General features: G+C 36.8%; 1 protein-coding gene across 1 annotated transcript; it reads right to left on the bottom strand.

The window, feature by feature from the left end:
* Positions 1–913: 913 nt before the first annotated feature.
* On the bottom strand, positions 914–19,649 carry LOC150095234 (sulfotransferase 1E1-like). Its single transcript, XM_090410427.1, has 2 exons — positions 19,607–19,649; positions 914–2,001 (listed from the first exon to the last, which is right to left on the bottom strand). Exon 2 carries the CDS (start codon positions 1,949–1,951, stop codon positions 1,013–1,015), a length of 939 nt encoding a protein of 312 aa, XP_090266553.1. The 5' UTR covers positions 1,952–2,001; positions 19,607–19,649; the 3' UTR covers positions 914–1,012.
* Between the last annotated feature and the right edge of the window lie 26 nt (positions 19,650–19,675).

The following is a 19,675-nucleotide window of genomic DNA, read 5'->3' on the forward strand; positions in this document are numbered from 1 at the left end:
CTTCACTCGAAATAGAAAAATTCATTCTCAAGGAACTGAAAACTTTCAAGGAAATGTCAGTGTAGATATTAATATTCGGTGTTCGAGTGAAGATGCCGAGGAGACTACCAGAGACATGAGAGATGCTTCTATGAAATCAATACGCAAACGACCTGCTTCAAAAATAGGTCAGAGCAAAATATTTCGTGTGGAAGGTCCAACTCTTCTTGTACCTGTCTCATGTGAGGTAACGCAACTGTCAAGATAAAACTCGGTCAGTATTATCATCCATTCAACTCCCCAAAACACTAAAATAATCGCAGAAATTGTGAATCAAAAATAACACGTCAACGAATTTGGTTAGCGGCCATGCATATTCTTGTGTACTGTGGAGAATAACAAACAGTTCGACACTCATAACAAACGAAGTGCTCTTTAAAAATTAACAGTTTTCCAATAATACTTATTCATGTAGGCTATAGTCACTACTACAGACTTCTCTATCCATACATGAGTATATGGATAGAGAAATATCACAAATTTGTGATATTTTAAATTCGTTGGTTGATTCTTGGGAATTTTCTGACATTAAACTATTTGAAAGACTAAATTTTGTATAATAACGCGTATGTAATTTGATTATTATTTCTAAGATAAATAAAGTAATTGTAATTGGGAACTGTCTACTAATACTGTTACTATTTTCACACTAAATACACGCATAACATGGAATATGATTTAATAGAAATATTTTACAGTACATTTATAGTAAATCAGCCCAATATAATTTAGTTATTTATTGACGGCTGTAATTATTAAGATTATTTATCACGCAGAACTCGAGGAGTAAGAAATTTGAATAAAAACGTAAACATATGGAACAGCAATTTATTTTTTGCTTAACTAAATACAGCAATGAAAATTGAAATTAAATTCTTTATATTCTGTAACATTTTATCTTTGTGATACACAGGATGGCTCGTTTCGAAAAATGTTATTTTCTTTGGATAGGATAACACGTCTACATATTACTTTATGATTTAACATGGATATTCCATAAGGACAATACTTCGTTAGCGTGCGGACTGACCATCAGTGATTCGTCGAGTCTTTTCACTTGTTCCTCACTCATGTAATTTTTCCAGTCCCCAACCTCCCCTTTTCTAAAAAAATTAAATTTTTTTCTAGCGACATTGTTTTCTTTTTCACGTTGGCTAACTGGACACTTTGTATCCAAATCATCTTCAGTGGAAGCAGGTGTGTATATATAGAAATCGATGCCTTTCATATTTCGAAAAGATGTTACTTCCAGCACCTTCTTAAGACGATGAGGATCTTTATCGAGTGCTGATCTGTATTCTTCCCCAAGAAAATCGGCAATCTTCAGTACGGCTTGCTTCGGATCCGCTTTCATCTCCTCATAAACAAGAAACAACACATTGGCGTCATTTCTACGATCCAACCACGAATGCACGTGATCATACCAATGTCCCCAAGGAACTTCGCCGGAGAGAAAACATTCGAAAAAGTCTTCAAAACTGCCATCGCCGAAATCAAAAGACGTCGCTTGTTTGGCGTGATTGTAATAAGAAACGCAAACATCTCTAGGATTGCGAGCAACGTAGATGTACTGAGCTGAGGGATGGTAGGGTTGTAGATTGAAGGGCATGTGAGTCTTAATGAATCTTGGTGGTGGCATATTATTTAGTGCGTCAGGACCTCGAAGTTCTAGAAAAGGAACGAAATTCTCCTCAATTTCGTTCATGTTGGGAAGAGGAACATCTGGATTCACAAGAGCCCAAAAGATGTAGGAAACCCAGGTGGTTCCGCTTTTGGGATACGTTACAATGAACACATCGTCCGGTGTTGGCTTGTACTGGAGACCTCGCAAACACTTCTCAGTGCTAAACACGTATCCAGGAATGAGTAATCCACCAGCATCTTTATATGATGGTTTCTTCGAGCCTGGCATTTCTTCAATTGGATCGTCGTTCCACTTTTGGAAAAAATATGTGGTACAATCTAAGAAAGAAAACAAGGAAGAATCATTTTGTGGAATTAATGTTGTAAATAGAAATCAATGGTTGGTAATGATAATATTCATTGGACAACAAAATAATACTGGTCTTTTCGGGGGTGTTTTTTGCACATTATTAGGGTTCTATGCTTCACGTTTCAAAGAAACTCTCTTGTCTCAATTGAGTTGAGTCCGTGTTTAACTCAATAATACTTCTATTTCAAAAACTTATTAAGCACTTTCTTCAATTAGAAACTGCTCACATTGAAATATTTATTTTTATATATAAAGGGAAACAATAAAACACAGTTCACTTCAATTTTTAATATTATTCTTATTCATTGACACACTGGAAATCTCCTAGAAGAATAACTGGGATTGATGTCCTGAGTAATGCAGTTTTATTTTTAATTCAAATCCTATTTTCCCAATCTACCCGTTACTGTAACAACACCTTTGTTGCTTTGTTATAATAAGCAGGAGCCTTGAATGGAATTCATCTGCATTCGCATGAACGTCAAAAACATTTGCATTTCAATTAAAAATATGTTGATGTTAATCTACTCCAACATAAGAACCTTTCATACCGTCTTTTTATCTGAAGATAAGTAAGCCAGTCTCATATTGAGGTGAAGGCGTTTATTAGCATTGCAGTGATGTGTGATGTGGAAGCAATGCTACTAAACAAATTGCATTAGATTCTCCTTTAGTTGTATCTTCGGATAGAACTCTTCATTTGGAATTTTCTGGACCCATCCTATTCTTAGAATCTTCCAGTAACAACTTCTTTCAAATACCAAAATTCTTAGTTTTGTTAGCCGGCTGATCACTTTACTTTTCCAGATGTTATCCATGGCCTTCAGATATGTTCTTCCCTTTGCAAGCCTGATCTTTATTTCTTTTTTGCAGTCCAAATCATACGTCATTTTATTTCCTAAATATGTGAATTGTTCTACATTTTCTATATGAATTCCATCCACTTGTATCTCTTGTTTCATGTTCTTCTCACCAAATACCATTGTCTTTGTCTTTTCCAAGTTCATAACAAGAGACCAAATCTCTTCCCTTCCTCATTTAACAGATTCGTTGTATTTTGTTGTTCTCTTTCGCCTTCTTCATTAATAACAAATTACATAAATAAGTTACAACCTCCGTTACTCAGTCGGAATAAATGAAACCCTTTGGTCGGAAAGACCTGTGTTCGGTTCCCGTCCTTGTGAGGAACCTTTATTTGGTGTCTTTCGAAGAAAGGTGAATTAGCTGGTTTCATACAGGGGTAGGGGGGGGGGGGTTTCGTCCCTCAGAATAGGCAGCCGACATCGTGAAGACACACGGATTACAGTCAGGCATACTTAAGACCCAGCCGTAAGCCTGATTCCAGCTATGCCGGTCCCGAGACGATTAAAATTAGGGGGGGGGGATTGAGATGGTGCCGTGCTTCCCCGTAAAAGGGCCTCCCGACCGTTATATCATCAAACGAGATAATAAACATAAATGTATTAAAAATGTTGGAAGGGTCATGCATGCAATTTAGACCAAAGGAAGATGTCTAGGAAGGTCATATTACCAATCTCTAAATTGAGAAAAAATATATATTGCATGAGGTCATACGCACGACGTATATGTATGACCTTTTTTAGCATTGTACAAAAAATATATATATATTTTTTTTTCAAATATCTATCATTTGTGACTAGAAAATACTTGAAAAATTAAAAATATCAAATTAAAAATCAAAATGAATAAAGAAAGAAAGAGGAAAAGTCATATCTTTTCAAATTATTCTCTTGACTAGAACAAAACGACGTAAAATGTCAATATTTTGTAATGGAGTTGACTTAGGTAAACAGAGACTCAGATTCTCTATGCTTAATGCAAAAATTGGTTCCAGTCAAAGTCTGCTTGGGCAAATTTATATACCTGGAAAAGAAGATAATGAATATAAATTCTACAGTATGAATATAAATTAAGATTAAGCCTCATTGCAGCTCACTCTTTCTCACACACACACACACACACACACACACACATAAAATCTCACGTAAAGAACACCAAATTCTATGAGATCACAAAATTCATGGTATACAATTCATCTAAAAATCTTCTTGGAATACAATTCATCTAAATAAAGCAAGTCTTGAATTTTAGACTAATACTTCCAAACCATAAAATGCCACAAACCTGGATCAGCGTTAACGAGCCTTACCTGGTGTAAATCCGATGTCCTCCGAGCAAGGAATATGTTGAAATGTTTTATCGAAGAGGGAAAACAGATTCTCGCACGAAATATTTATACCATTACTCCGTGCTGCTTTATTCGCCACACGTGTAGCAGGACATCCTTGGGGTATGTTGCTTTTAATTATCGGCAGTGATATTGCATATTTATATGAACCGATATTCCAACAGTAATCGCTTGTTGTGCGACTGTCCTCCCCCTTCCATCCATCTCGGAAAGGATGAAGCTCTGTGACATGAAAATATTTTATCATCCTTGTAGTGCATTGTTGCGAAATTGAACAAACAGAAAAATCCGAAAACAGAATTCGAAGAAATGTTAATCTCTTTCAGCATTTATTTCATTCGACATTTAACTCAGTTCCATAGATGTTGAAATATTTTCTAATATTACGTCTTGCACAAATGAGCCCGGATCAATGAAAGAAAAAGATTAGAATTACTCCAAGAAAGTATCACATACACGCACAAAGAATAAAAAAAAAAAACTATTGAACTATCTTAAGTATAATTTTAAACTAAATATGAGCGATATCGCTAAATTATAATAAAGTGTTCAAATGCAAACTTTCAACAAAATAATTCTGTTGTTACGGTTGTCATTTCTGACAGACAAGTAAGTCTGCCTACGGGACATAGCGGATAAAAGTCACTGTTTAGTTACTGCAAAGTCCGCATAAGAAATGGATATTTCTTAAAGTGCATTCTTCACAAACATACACTTGTTTTAGTTGGAAACAAAAAAACGTTTTAATTAAAGACTCTTTTAGTTGGAAAGATCCGGGTTCAAATCCCTTCTAGGACAAAGAGTCTTAAGAACTTTTCGACAAAAGTTTAAATAACCAACCTCATAATGGAGGGATGGATTTTCTCCTGGAAACTCGATTTTTAATCCCCGCAAACTGAAAGAATTAACGCTCCATACAGACACAATACACTAGGCTCATAATTCACCCAATAACCCAATCCGACGTCTTTGCAACAATAAATAAACACATGAATAGGACTACACATGTTAATAAGCACTCGGGTATTTGGCGCAACTTACCTAAATACAACTCGGATGGATTTGTTTGCTGAAATGAGTAGGAATAGCACATTATTCTAATTCAGGCAGCTACAGTAGTTGTTCTGTTGTTAACGGACCAGTTCAAACATTTCGATTAAGATAATTTAATAGTTGATTGAGTTTCAGTTAATATTAACTGGATCATTTATATATCAAATACAAAACTACACGAGTACTGACTTTATATTTCTACTGATACATCATGGAAAAACAGAGAAATATTTAATTTTTGAAACCCAAATTTTTGAACGTGGTTTCATATTACACTATAGTAGAAAGAAATATTAAAGTTTCGCTTGGAATTTAGTGTTTTAAGGCACTACGCCAACGTCGTAGATGTTTCGAGTGTGTTACTGGATTCACATCAGAATCCAGTAGATATTCGAAATAGAAAGTTAGGAAAGTTTAAAAAATGGTACAATTCTTATGAATTTAAAGTGACGACAAAAGAGCAGTAGATCCTCCGTAGTTCAGTCGGTATTGACGATGACCTTTGGTTGCGAAGACCTGGTTCGAATCTCTAGAAGGTAAATAAATGAATGAATCCAATGATTGGAACTTAAGTGAGCTGGTCTCATTTACAGGTGGCAGAGATGAACCTCCTGGAATCTCGGGTTTTTCATCCCGCAAGACAGGCAAATCGACGAGAAGAACAAGTGTAATTGACAGCCCTATCAGAACATTAATATTGGTTTAAAATAAGCCCAGTTACTTGGCGGTGATAGGCCATTGTACTTAAGATGGGATGGGATGGAAACAAATGAGTAATGAATATTAATTCTTTAATATTCAAAGTGACTTATTGGAGGCCACTTTAGCCCTCCAATAAGTGAGAAGGTGAGGGGATCTCACACCGGACGATGAGTTTATAAGTGGCTTATGAACTCATTCTCCCATCTAAAGACAATCACAAACATCCCTGCCCGCAGATGGAATAAAATCCGCAGCCTGTTGGTTAGAGAGCGGATATGCTAATCACTCGGCCAGCAAGTTTTAAAAAGAATTTATATGATGTGAGAAGGAGTGAAACCTGACGATGAATCCGGAAGGGATGGTGTGCTATATTAAAGAAGCGATATAGGATGGTCGATTGGTAGAGCCTCTGCTACTAATGGCTCAGTTAAGTAAGTTTGAGCGCGGTTAGTAGTTGGAAGGGGGCCAATCGTTCGATGCTGTCGGCACACTCTCCCTCGATGAGTCTTTGGACTCCCTGGAGGTGTCAAAATAATAATAATAATAATAATAATCAAAGTGTTTGCTTATCTGTAAACTCTTCTGATTGACTCTCTTCAACACAGTAATCAATGGCGTTTGTTTTTGATTAAGAATGGTGCTATTTCCATGCAGCTTCTCAAGTCTATTATAGTTTTGTCATCTCAGATACAGAGTATGTATTGGAAGTGGTCATTTGGCTGCTTTTAACCTTTCTATCAAATTACTACCCATAATTGATTCCTTACAGTAGTTTTCGTAGTATTTACGAACACGTGCAGCCTGTGTTAGAAAGGAGAGTGCACTCAAAAGTGAAAGAGGTGTCCATTGGATATCTGCCTTTTTCTCTATTGACTTTTGTGTTAAACGTGGTAAAAGAAACGCGTCAAATACGGGACAAAGCATACGGTGATGAATGCTCATCCCGTACTCAAGTTTACGGGTGGTTTAAGCGATTTCAAAGTGGTCATGAGACGCTTGAGGACGACGAAAAGCCGGGCCGTCCAAAAACTGGACTGAGCGAAGTTAACATCCAAAAAGTGCGTGATTTTCTCAAAGAAAATCCGAACATGTCTGTGAGATTGATTGAAGATGAATTGTGGATTCCGAAATCAACTGTGCACAACATTTTGACCAGGAGTTTGGGCCTTCGTAAAGTGAATTCGCGATTTGTTCCTCACAAGTTGATCGACGACCAAAACATGTATCGAATTGAACACTGCAAGGACCTCGTTAAAACCTCTCGTAAGGCCTCAAACTTCCTTGAAACGATCGTTACTGGTGACGAAACGTAGTGTTTTGAGTACGAGCCCGAAACAAAGCGCCAGGATGTCGAGTGGAGACCACCAGGAGGGGCATCGGAGAAGTCGCTTGGAGAAGTCAAAAGTAAAGACAATGCTGATTTGTTTCCACGATTCCAAGGGCATTATCCACAAAGAATTAGTTCCGTCTGGCCAAACGTCAATGGTGAGTTTTATCTCGAAGATTTGAAGCGACTGATAGCGAGAATTCGTCGCGTACGGCATGAATATCGTGACGACCGACCGACCGTTCGTTAAAACACACTGTCACTCACTCTTCGCACTATAACTCGGCTTCTAATGAAACAAATGTCATAAACAGTTTGATAGAACATTAATGAAGGGTGCCGCTTTCGACAACCAAAAGATACAACAGGTGCCGCCAATAGTTTCTTATATTTCCGTAAAGTTCGGTTTCTTTTTGAACAGAGGGTGTAGGTTCGAATTCTGTTTACGCCGTGAAAAACCTTTTCATCAGGCTTTCAACTGAAGGTGAGTACGGGTCTCCTACAGGCAATATTTTCCTCCCGACAACTGGAATTTTTCATCCCACAAAACACGCCAACTGTCCAGAAGAACAACGCAATTGACAGCCATAATACATTATGTAGAGAGGATTAATAACTTTATTTGAGTATTAATTATGTATCAAAGAAGCCAAGTTACTTGGTTTCGACAGGCCAGAGCCTAACACGCAAGGAAAGATGAAATGGGAGATGATTTTGTGATTTGATTTTACTTTCTGCAATTGTCTACGAAATATCATATATCAGATATTTGTATACGAAATGTCATCATATATTTGAAGTATTATTGCTTCCTTGAAAATGGCCAGACAAATGTTTATATCTTATATTCAAAGAAAAACATTTTAAGAAGCCTCGATACTGAGGAGAGAGAGAGAGAGAGAGAGAGAGAGAGAATATACGGAATTCAATAACACAAAATAAGACCTTGACTATAATTCCAACAGCTACTTTCCCCACCCAATGATGCAACTAGAGCAGTGTAATATTATATTAAGCAATAGCAAAGCATTCGTTTTAATTATATACTGGTGTGCGTGTTTGTAACATACATGCCCTTCTCATCCATGAATCTGTATGACTCTGCAAGACTAACAGCACTGTCGTAACTAAACCAACTTTATTACACAATGAAAAAGAACGTTTTCCCCAAAGAATGACTTCAATTTTTGATGTAGAAACAATCCATTACATTCGAACACACGAAACCGTTTATTATGACGTAATGTTTTATGCACAAATTCTGTACTTTATAATGATCCTCTGAGTTATTACGAAGTATTTTAACATTCTCATACGCATTTGGTATGTATACTGCACAGTCTTAGAAATTATGAGATCATTAGACTTTATTGAATTGTTAATTCATCATTAAGTACTAAATTTTGATTTATTCAGGTAACTAAAATAAGTAAAATAAAGATTTAACTTCAGAAAAATTTGATGAAAATATAAAATGAGCAAGTGAAACGTGGATTAACTTACAGATTAGAATTTCTTCATTTTCAGTTGATTATTGGATCTCATCTGATCCGAAACTAATCGACCACCGGTAAATGTTTAGCTACAGGAGTTAATAATCGAAATAATTGTCAATTACTTTTAATCAACATGTGTTTGTGTGTTTTTGAAGTAACTGTTTCCATAGAAACCGAAATTGTTGCTCATTAGTTGATGGATTTTTGACCTTCGAACCAATCACTTAATTATAAAATAAATACGGTGATTTAAAACGAGTTGCAAACTCCAGTAACTGATTGCTGAAGTCAAGGTTTCCATGACAACTACAATAAGATATCACAGAGCGATTATTTAACATCCATCGAAAAGAAGTACGATAGACCGATGTCATTCCAAATATTACCTGTCAACAAGATGGAGTCATTTCCAACTTCAGAAGATAATGTTAATTTACTGCTTGACCTTCCGGAACAAATTTGTAATGAACAGTCCCTCCGTAATCATCTCTTGCGTAAAATTGTTTTCTCCAAGCTTGATGACGCCTCCAAATTCTTCTTAGTCATTCTTGAAATAACCAGGAAGAAGAAAGAGAAGGGCAATGTTTACAAGACGTTCAAAACACTGTTGCATTATCCTAACTGTGATAAATCTCGATAATTGTGTTTTAATTCCCTTCATTCATTCAGAGGGAATGCAAAATGTTAAATTTAATGAGTTATTTAAATTTATTTAACTCGTTTTATATATTAATTAATATTTAATTTATTTCTAAATTAGTTATAATTTTTAAAAAAAAATATTTAAACCTGTTAGCTCAGTAGAAGTGGCGTTTGCACTCCACGGCGCTTGACCGCCCGATGATAAACTTAAAAAGTTCGAGTCTAGTCGCCGACTGGAAGAACTTCATTTTCTAAGCCTTTTTTTCGACCGGTTCACGAATTAGTCGATTTCTGGCACGGACAAGTGGTTTTTTCTCTCGAAAACTCGGGTTTTTCGTCCCGTAAACTCCAGAAAATCAGCCGTCGAACCCACACTATTTTCAGACATTAAAAATATTGTGTTAGGGTTATGGACCACGAGATTGCGGCACTTGTTAGCCGCTCTCTTCCACTGCGTACCTATCAATTAGTGGCAGCTTTCGGCCAGCTACCTCTGATTGGGTACCAGTGGAGATTGAACCGCCCACTCAGTCTCCAAAAGTTAGATAGGGCTAAAACGGCCTCGCCTACTCCTTATACGGGAATAAACTGGCGTTAGCCGATTATTATTATTATTTCTTTAATATTTAAACGTAGCTAAGATTATGTGGGAGAAGAATGTTCCACCTAACAAAAAGGGATAGAATATGAAATACTAGAATTAGAGAGATGACTGGAGAAGAAGAAGGTATTGTAAAGTTCAGGGTGATCAAACTTAAAGTATCAAACCAGTCAGGCCTTGTTGAGCGCCATCTAATGATTCAAATGCTGCTAAACTTTGCAGGAATGCATTTTGAGTTATGCAGAACCGATATCTCAGAGAAAAAAGAAAAAAGATAGTTCCAGAATCCATTATGGACTGTTGTAAACATCAAATGCATGGAATTTGCATATCACGCAACTCGGCAGGAGGATTTAAAAAGATGGAATTTTTGGTTCATTCTGGTTGTTAATACCAGCCACGGTGATAGCACTCACCTTTCCTCAACATCCTTTGCTGGTGAAGCTGTGTCGCCTGATAAATGTTGACGAGATCCGCTATCTCTACATGCTCTGTGACGAATAATTAGTCATTTTGAAGAAAGGGGGTTCGTCGGGAGTTAGACCTGGCAGAGGTCGCAAACCAGTCAGTTCAACAACATGGATGAGGTTGCGACTACCATTGTGGAACAGGCCGTGAATAACAGCGTTGATTCTTGCAGTGCACATGCTGTATCAAGACACATGGATGTGCCTTAAACAATTGTCTGGAAAATCCTTAATTCGCAGAAGTCAGAGTAATCAGCCGTGGGTTTCCCACTGCTTGGCCGTTTCGAGCATTTGATTTGACCCCTTGTTACTTCTGACTCTGGGAATTTCTCAAAGGCAGGGTTTACATAACGAGTACACAGAAATGGGATGGCCGTATCCGTATTAGAAGACTGACAGATGAAATATGTACAACAAGGGTAAGATCACTAAACAAAGAGCTAATAAGATGTTCTACAAAGATTTGACATCAGATGAGAGGCATTGGTTAAACACAGACAGAACTGGAAGTTAAGGGAGAGGCCAGTATCAAGCAGAGGATGGAAAGCTGCTGAATAATAATAATACGAAGGTTATGTGGATCTTGTGTCTATTAATTGGTATCACGTGTTCATCCATTGCCTTGTTCTTACGGCAGATAAACCCCTATTCCACAGTATGCGTCATCCGATAAACTGTCTTTCAGAAATCCCCACAGTCACTAGCAACTAGAGGTCAGATCAGGTGCACGAGGCGGGAATACAGTGGGAAACGAACGGCTCATCACTCTGGTTTCGGTGAAATGTTCTTGGAGAACTTTCTCAACAGATCGATCGATGTGTGGAGTGGCTCTATCCTGCATTAAAATGACTGAATCCATGCACAGGTGCTGCTGTAGCTGTGGAACAACAGAAAATGTTTATCATATCGCGATACTCACCTTTATCTGAAACCGACTAAATATTTTCTTCTCTCTCTCTCTCTCTCTGTGTGTGTGTGTGTGTGTGTGTGTGTGTGTGTGTGTGTGTGTGTGTGTGTGTGTGTGTGTGTGTGTGTGTGTGTGTGTGTGTGTGTGTGTGTGTGTGTGTGTGTGTGTGTGTGTGGATTAAAACCAAGTATAAAAGAAATTTTATACTTGGTTTTAATCCTTTTCCCAAGTAAGCAAAAGAAAGTTTTGCGCGTGAAATATTTTGACGTCTGAGCTACTTGTATATAGAGGCTAATGACCTCATATCACTTGTCTTAGTATGTATCCCATAATGTAAAGCACACCCCTTTCAGGAGTGTATAATGCAATGAATAATGGAAAGGACCACCACCCAGACAGGTTTCGACCTTTATTGAGGTCTCATCAGTGAGAGCTAGACCCTGGAGAGATACCAAGGTTGAAGTAATGCCGAAGTCATATATTATCATATATATACAAGTAGACAAAAGTATATGAGATACATATGGCTTCTGCATTACTTCAACCTTGTTATCTCTCAAGGGTCTGGCTCCCACTGAAGAGACCTGAGTAAAGGTCGAAACCGGTCTGGGAAGTGACCGTTCCCATAATGCATTATACATATCCGCAAGGTGATGTGCTTGGCATTATGGGATACTAAGGCATGTGATCTGGAGTCATGTCACCTTTGCCACGAGTTGTCCCGGTCCAGAAAGTACTTCAGGCGCAAACTTAGCGTTTGCTTACACTTGACTAAAGGATTAAACCAAGTATATAATTTCTTGGTGTCTTTAATTTATCTATATATTGGTTTCTAAAAAATATATAAATATTTCAAATTATATGAAGTGTCATTACACATTCTTCGTAAACTCTGTTGGAACCATGCCAACTTAGCACTACTTTAAAAATATAATCTTAAGGATCCGGTGAAGACATCTGGCACTTTTTCACAGTGCTGAAGATTGTAACAGATTGTTCCTTTTTTCATGATTCGCTGTAATACTTCTAAATTCATCTACGCCAGTGTTGAAAAGATTGATGACACTGTTCACTCTTTTAGTCATGCGTTTTAATGGAATATTAACATCTCTTACAAGCTTCAACTAACCGTAACGAAATATGAGCTACAATTCTGCTCTGAAGGCAATGTGGTCCAGGCTTTTGTCCCTTTGTGAAGTGCTTCAACTTCTTTAATCCATATTTCTGTCGTCTTAAAAAATCTTAATAAATCACGTATATGATGTCGATTTATATCCTGCATCCACTTTCATTATAACGAGTATGTCGCTATATTTATCCTTTAGTTCAAAAGATGGGTTTGAATCCGGTCCAGACGGATTCAAATCAATTATTTTCAACAGAAAGCGACTCAACTGTGGGTTTTGTAGTACAGAAAAGCCTAGATTTTCTCAAGAAAACTAATGTTTTTTTATTTCCGTTAGAAAAACAGGCGATGTGATCAGAAGAACATTCACCTGGAATGATTTTTTGAGAACTAAACAGAACTTGCATTAATAAAGCCAATGCTATTATTCGGATATAAATGAATTAATATCTAAATTCCTCTGTATATATCCGTTGACAATAGACTATTTCCCCCTCCTGCACCGATGCTACAAATTTCAAGGCTTCGGGAGCAGAACTGATGTCTCCTTTTGCACTTGCACTTCAACCAATCAGCAATGATTCGACCAATCAAACCAATGATATTCACATTCAGAACATTATTTTTTTATTTAAATATACACATATTTGTAAATCGTCGTATTATAGTATATATTATACGTTCACAAAGTGTATTTCACAATTATATCTTTACAAATTATATTTTTCTGATTTACAAAATATAGGCGGTAGGCAAATGAACCAACCCTCCGACCTCAAGCTTTTGGCCTGCACATCCCTATTCATAAACAAGAAACCGAACCCAGTGGAAAAAGCAGGTTGTAAACTTGCTTCTTGCATTAGTAATGATTAAGTAATTTCAGTCCATTGTAATATCCAGTTATTATTCCTTCTGTACGTAAATGTGTTATTAGAGCTACCTACGAATATCATCAACCTTGAAAAATATATTGACTTTGATAACTCTGAAAAAATAGAAAAGAAACAGCAATGCAAAATTTAATTATAAACTTAACAATATAAGAAAATATTGGTGGATGAGCAACGCACACCAAGCACAACTGAAACTTCTAAATCTGCTGCTTCTAATCCAGAATTCAATTCTTTCCGCTAGATTTTCATAGTTTTATTCAATGGGTATTCTTACCAACTTACAGTCATTTTCTTAGTCAGTTAGAATCGCGATCCACAGCAATATCCCCACTCGCATAATTCATCCCTGGACAATGAATGCCACCGAAAGATCAAGAGAAACACATTCAACATTTCTCGGCATTTCTAGTTCATTTGCCTAGATGTATCATAGAGGCGCTCTTAGTAAAACTCCTACTCTGCGTGTTTCTTTTGCTCTTTGTACTTGGGCATTAAGTGTCCTGTCTAGTAGCAGCCATCAGCAAGATGGCTTTTCTACGGCTTCCTTCTTGTGTTTCCAGTGAGCAGGGTTCTTCTTCTTCTTCCCTCTCTCTGATTTCAGATTTATTCTGCTTTAGTTTTTTGACTATTTCAGATTTCCTAGGGGAACTTCTAACCCTTAGTTTAACAGCGGCAACTCCACGATATTTCCCTTTTTATTGAAAAGATCCCTATCTCACAGGACGCGATTGATCCTAAGGGCTTTTTGTCTGAAGGCCAGTTAGTGAGTATCATGAAGATGAGGAGTTCATCCCAGAAAATTTGACTTTCTTTCTGTGAAAAATATGAACTGGCCTCGAGCATACACGAGTTAACAGACATGTTAATAATACACTACTTGTATACTTAGTACCTTTGGCCGTAAATCAAACCAACACAATCATGTGGCATGAAGAAGTCAGCTTAGTGAATTCGTGCAACAAAACAGTCTTCTCTTGTTTATTGAAAGGAAGATTCGCCTTCTTCTTAAAATAAACATATTCGCAGTTAAGATAAAATTTCTTCCAATAATTATTTTAAATTCCTTCTGCACGAGTATCAAACATCTCACATCTAAAGTATTTTTTTTTCGCATATGATTCGCAATAACAGCTGTTCATATCCCCTATCGGGATGGAGCACCAGAAAACTGCCTAACATCTATCAAGAATAGAATTCAAGGTTATGCATGCTTATCGTTAAGAACACCACCCTTTTCATCATCGAAGATATGAAGTGGCAAGAAGAAACATCACACCAAAAGAAGGAAGAGCAGAATTGTAAGGCCGTTGAGCACCCACAGTATAAATGAGTTACAAGTTTCCTAACTCTTGATGGGTATAATTATCATAATTCAAAGGGACCTTCACATTTTTTTATCTTGCTCCCACCCACTAAAAGGTTGTATTCAAACTTACAGTATACATCCTCTGTCAAAAAAGAAACCGAACTTTTCGAAATTAGAAGAAACTAGTGGCACCACCTATTGTATCTTTTTGCCGTCGAAAGCGGCAACCTTTTTTTTTTAGTGTTGTGTCAACTGTTTATGACATTTGTTTCATTGGAAGCCGAGTTATAGTGTCAAGAGTGACAGTGTGTTTTGATGAACGGTCGGAACATGAGTTTCAAACAGAGAGTTGCGATTGACTTTTGCGTTAAACTTAGTAAAGGTTTTTCCGAAACGCATCAAATGCTTCAAAAAGCATACGGTGATGAATGCTTATCCCGTACTCAAGTTTACGAGTGGTTTAAGCGATTTCAAAGTGGTCGTGAGACGCTTGAGGACGAGGAAAAGCTCGGTCATCCAAAAACTGGACTGAGCGAAGTTAACATCTAAACAGTGCGTGATTTCTTCAAAGAAAACCCGAAATCGTCCGAAGTCGGATTGATTGAAGACGAATTGGGGATTCCAAAATCAACTGTGCACACATTTTGACCGAGAGTTTGGGCCTTCGTAAATTGAATTCGCAATTTGTTCCCCACAAGTTGACCGACGACCAAAAAATGTATCGAATTGAACACTGCAAGGACCTCATTAAAACCTCGTAAGGACTGAAACTTCCTTGAAACGATCGTTACTGGTGACGAAACGTGGTGTTTTGAGTATGAGCCCGAAACAAAGCTCCAGAGTGTCGAGTGGAGACCACCAGAAGAGGGGCATCCCAAAAAAAGTCGCTTGAAGTCAAAAGTAAAGAAAATGCTTTGTTTCTACGATTCCAAGAGCATTATCCCCAATGAATTCGTTCCGCCTGGCCAAAGGGTCCATGGTGAGTTTTATCTCGAAATTTTGAAATGATTGGTAGCGAGAATTCGTCGCGTACGGCATGAATATCGTGACGACCGGCCGTTCTTCAAAACACACTGTCACTCTTGACACTATAACTCGGCTTCTAATGAAACAAATGTCATAAACAGTTGACACAACACTAATGATGGTTGCCGCTTTCGACAACAAAAAGATACAACAGATGGCGCCACTAGTTTCTTCTATTTTTGAAAAGTTCGGTTTCTTTTTGTAAAGAGGGTGTACAGTGTAAGATAGGTCATGTGATTCTTTCGATTTTTAGCAATCATGCATGTTAAATATACCAGCAGGTCAAAGATTCCTTGCCGTCAGTTACTATTATGTAGAGCATTATAAAAACCAGCAGTATATTCCGTAATTATACATTTTAATACTATATTAATGTTCTCGATTTAGTTGTACCATGATGCCATACAAATTTTAAAAGCTGTTCGGAATAATTCAAATTTTTTTTATTAATTGTTGTAATAAAGAAAAGCAGTTGGTAGGTATTGGATACGTCGAAGCCTTCGTCCAACTCATCAGAAAAATAAGAGCAGCTTTAGATTTTGGTTAGTAATTTGTAACGCTTTTAGTTGACATTTTTCAATTGTCTTTGCTGTTTATTTTTTACCAAAAGTTCGAGTCATTTCAGTGGCAACCATCAAAGGAAGAAGCTGTGTTTATTTGGCTATGTCTCTAGAGACAGCACACGAAATGAGACTAAAATAAAAAAGTAGTTTGCTAAGCTGATTTTTTACCTTCTTAAACAAGGGCATCATGGCTTCTCCTGAATACAAAGAACAGGTTTTTATTAAAGCCAGACAGTATATTATTATTAAATCAACTTGGCATTAATCGTGCTGATTGATATTACACCAGACAACAAACTAGGCATAAAAATAGTCAATGATTTTGGCAATAACGTGGCTACTGCTTAGAAAGAATGCCACCTTCAACGAGAAAATTACTCAAACTGAAGGGCACAGTTATTCTCGTCTGGGTAGCACTGAATCTCATTAGTACCACACGCGTGATGGAGACCGCAAGCATTATAAATAAAGCTAAACTGATGGTGCGTATACAATAGATGGCAATAGTATTAAGTTCTTTCGAAAGGGTAATACTATTCCAGTTTGAAATAATTTGCAAACGCGTGAATCCAAGTGATGAGTTTATAGTTATAAATACGTTTTTTCTCATTGCTGGCAGACAAAAATATTTCACTATTAAGATGCGACCCGCAGCGATCTACTTAGACTAGACTGTTCTAACTGATCTGTAACTAAACGCTATTTCGGCTAAAGAGATTAGATATATGCTGCCATCTAGTAGCAAGAATAGACATCGCCAATATCATGGACAATTTTGTTAACAGAAAAGCAAGAAAAATACATTTTAGAATATTGAAATTGCAGTTTTACTTCAAAAATAAACGTATTGTTTTAATTTATTTCCCTATACGTTGTTTTGACTTTTTGTAGTATTTTTGGTGTGTATTGAGAGGGGCGGCAAGCTCAGAGATCGCCCCCGGCGCCAAAAGCTTACCTACACCGCTGGTTCAACATGCAGACTGATTTCTTGGCTGAAGTAAAAACTAAGATAATGAGGCCGAAAGAACCTATAATGACCATTAACTGTGGATGTTCTATTAGTTGCTTTATCGCTTACTTCAGAATGAACCAACTGCAGAAACCGACACTCTGTGGTCTTCTATAAAAGTCCTAAAGAAAGAGCTTAGTAAAGTTAGAAATAAACCATATTAAGTACACGTTATAAGTGAAGGCAGTAACGGAATGGAAACGGGGACATGAATTAGAACCTGAATGGAAGGTAGGGTCAAATGTCGTTCACAGCCCAGCCTAAAATTCATTGAGAAAAAGAAATGATTAATAAATGATGATGATGATCATGAACATCATCATCATCATCATTATCATGCATATCAAGGATTTAGGCTTAGCGTGGCCTGTTCCGGCCTTAGAAGTCATCGTTGAATCTTTTAAGAAGACGTCCTGGTTTTCTTTTTCCTAATGGCTTGAAATGATAACATTAAAAATAAAAGAATAAAAGTGTGAAAATAAAGAAAATGAACATCAACTGGGATCTCAAGAAACCACAGATAAATGATGTAGAATGAAGAGGTTACAGGAAAATTACAAAATGAAAATGGAATTAAAAATTATTTGGTTAAGCGATTTATGAGAAAAATGGTAAATTTGATTGGCGTACTTGAAGATATGCGGATGATGTAGTGGTGATAGCAGAAAGTGAAAATGGATTACAATAAATTGTTCAAAGAATTGAAAATTCTGGTAAAGAGTACGGACTAAGGATTAACACAAAGAAGACCAAGATAATGATAACGGGCAGAAAAATAGGAGATAATTTAAAGATAAGATGTGGAGGACAGATTTTAGAAGAAGTGGAAAGATTTCAATATTTATATAGTTGGATCTCAGAGAAAGGAACGTCAGAGTTGAAAATAAAAAAAGAATAAGCAAAGCTAAATCGGCATTTATGCCTATTTAGATTTGCTTAGAATTGGAATAATTAAAGCAACCGTTTCGAGTATTGCAAGTTATGAAAGTGAGTCATGGACACTAAAAAAGAGAGATATGGAAAGAATTAATGCATTGGAAATGTGGTGTTGTAGAACGATGTAAAAGATTAGCCATACAGAGAGAATATCACATCAAGAAGTTTTAAGAAGAGTTGGGATGGAAAGAACACTGCTCAAGAATATTATGCAAAGAAAGAACAGATTTTCAGGATCTTCTGAGAGGTTCTTCGGGATACCTGACCAGAACTATATTACAAGGGAAAGTTGAAGGAAAGAGAAGACGTGGAAGACCAACTATAGATTGGTTCAATGACATCGTGGAATGGACAGGTTTAAGAATGACGGAGGCGACAGACAGAGAAAAATGGAGAAGAACTGCTTATCTACTGCAACCCTCTTACTAGAGGACGCTACCGGACGACCTAAAGCGAAGAACATCCAACGAAATAATAAAATTATTATAGAAAGAAAGAGAAACAGAATAGTAAATAAGAGATGAGTAAAACTTTATTGCTTATTGAAATTAGTAATAAAATATTTCTGTTGCATAATGAACCGAGTAATTTTAGGAAATATTTTATGTTGCTAAATTGATTAAATGAGAGAAAAAGTAGTGTTGAGTTATTACAGTTTTCCAATCCACTTCAGTCCTCCCGTGAGGTGGGTAGTGGCCTCCCCACACAGTACAATGAAATTCTTGTCCCACTTACAGACAATGAATCCAGTCTCCAGTCATGGATTCATGGCTGGAGACTCATCATCATCAATAGAGACGCAATCATGAATATTCATGACTGGATTCGAACCAGCAGCTTGTTGTGTGAAGAGTGAGTACTTTCACAATCGGCCCATCAGAAGGGCATCAGTAATAGATTCAAAATACCACTCAATAATTTTTTTTTTTACATGCAGGCGTAATATTTCTACTTCCAAAGAAACTGTGAAAAAAAAACTCATAAGGTTGATTGGCTTATCATTAAGAAATAAGTTATTTAGCCAATTTATTCTGCATTTAGATATAGTGAAAAGATATTCTCCCGTTCCAAGAAAACATTTAGGGGACATGCTAACAAGAAACTTGAAAATTAATGAGAGATGAATGAAGAAAACATCTTATCGAAATAAAAGGAAGCAGTCTGTCTGCTCCTTAGGATACAGAAGCTTGTAAATCTGCGATATTTGAAAAAAAAAATGTTAATATAAGTCTTATATAATGAGTAAATACTAAAAAAAAATCCTTTGGATATAAGATTTGTTTTAAAAATTATAATTATTGTAGAGCTTACCTGTAGGGATTTCGCCTTCATCAGCCTGACTGAAATCCGTATTTTGAATGCTCTTTATTTGCCTCGTTA

Source organism: Typopeltis vanoorti, chromosome 20 (genome assembly GCF_054136105.1).
Source record: "Typopeltis vanoorti isolate ZY-2024b chromosome 20, IOZ_Tvanoo_1.0, whole genome shotgun sequence".
In the NCBI taxonomy this organism is placed as follows: domain Eukaryota; kingdom Metazoa; phylum Arthropoda; class Arachnida; order Uropygi; family Thelyphonidae; genus Typopeltis; species Typopeltis vanoorti.

What these genes read in the sequence shown, in the direction of transcription:
- LOC150095234 (XM_090410427.1), bottom strand. Translation starts at nt 1,951, where the DNA reads ATGCCAGGCTCGAAGAAACCATCATATAAAGATGCTGGTGGATTACTC.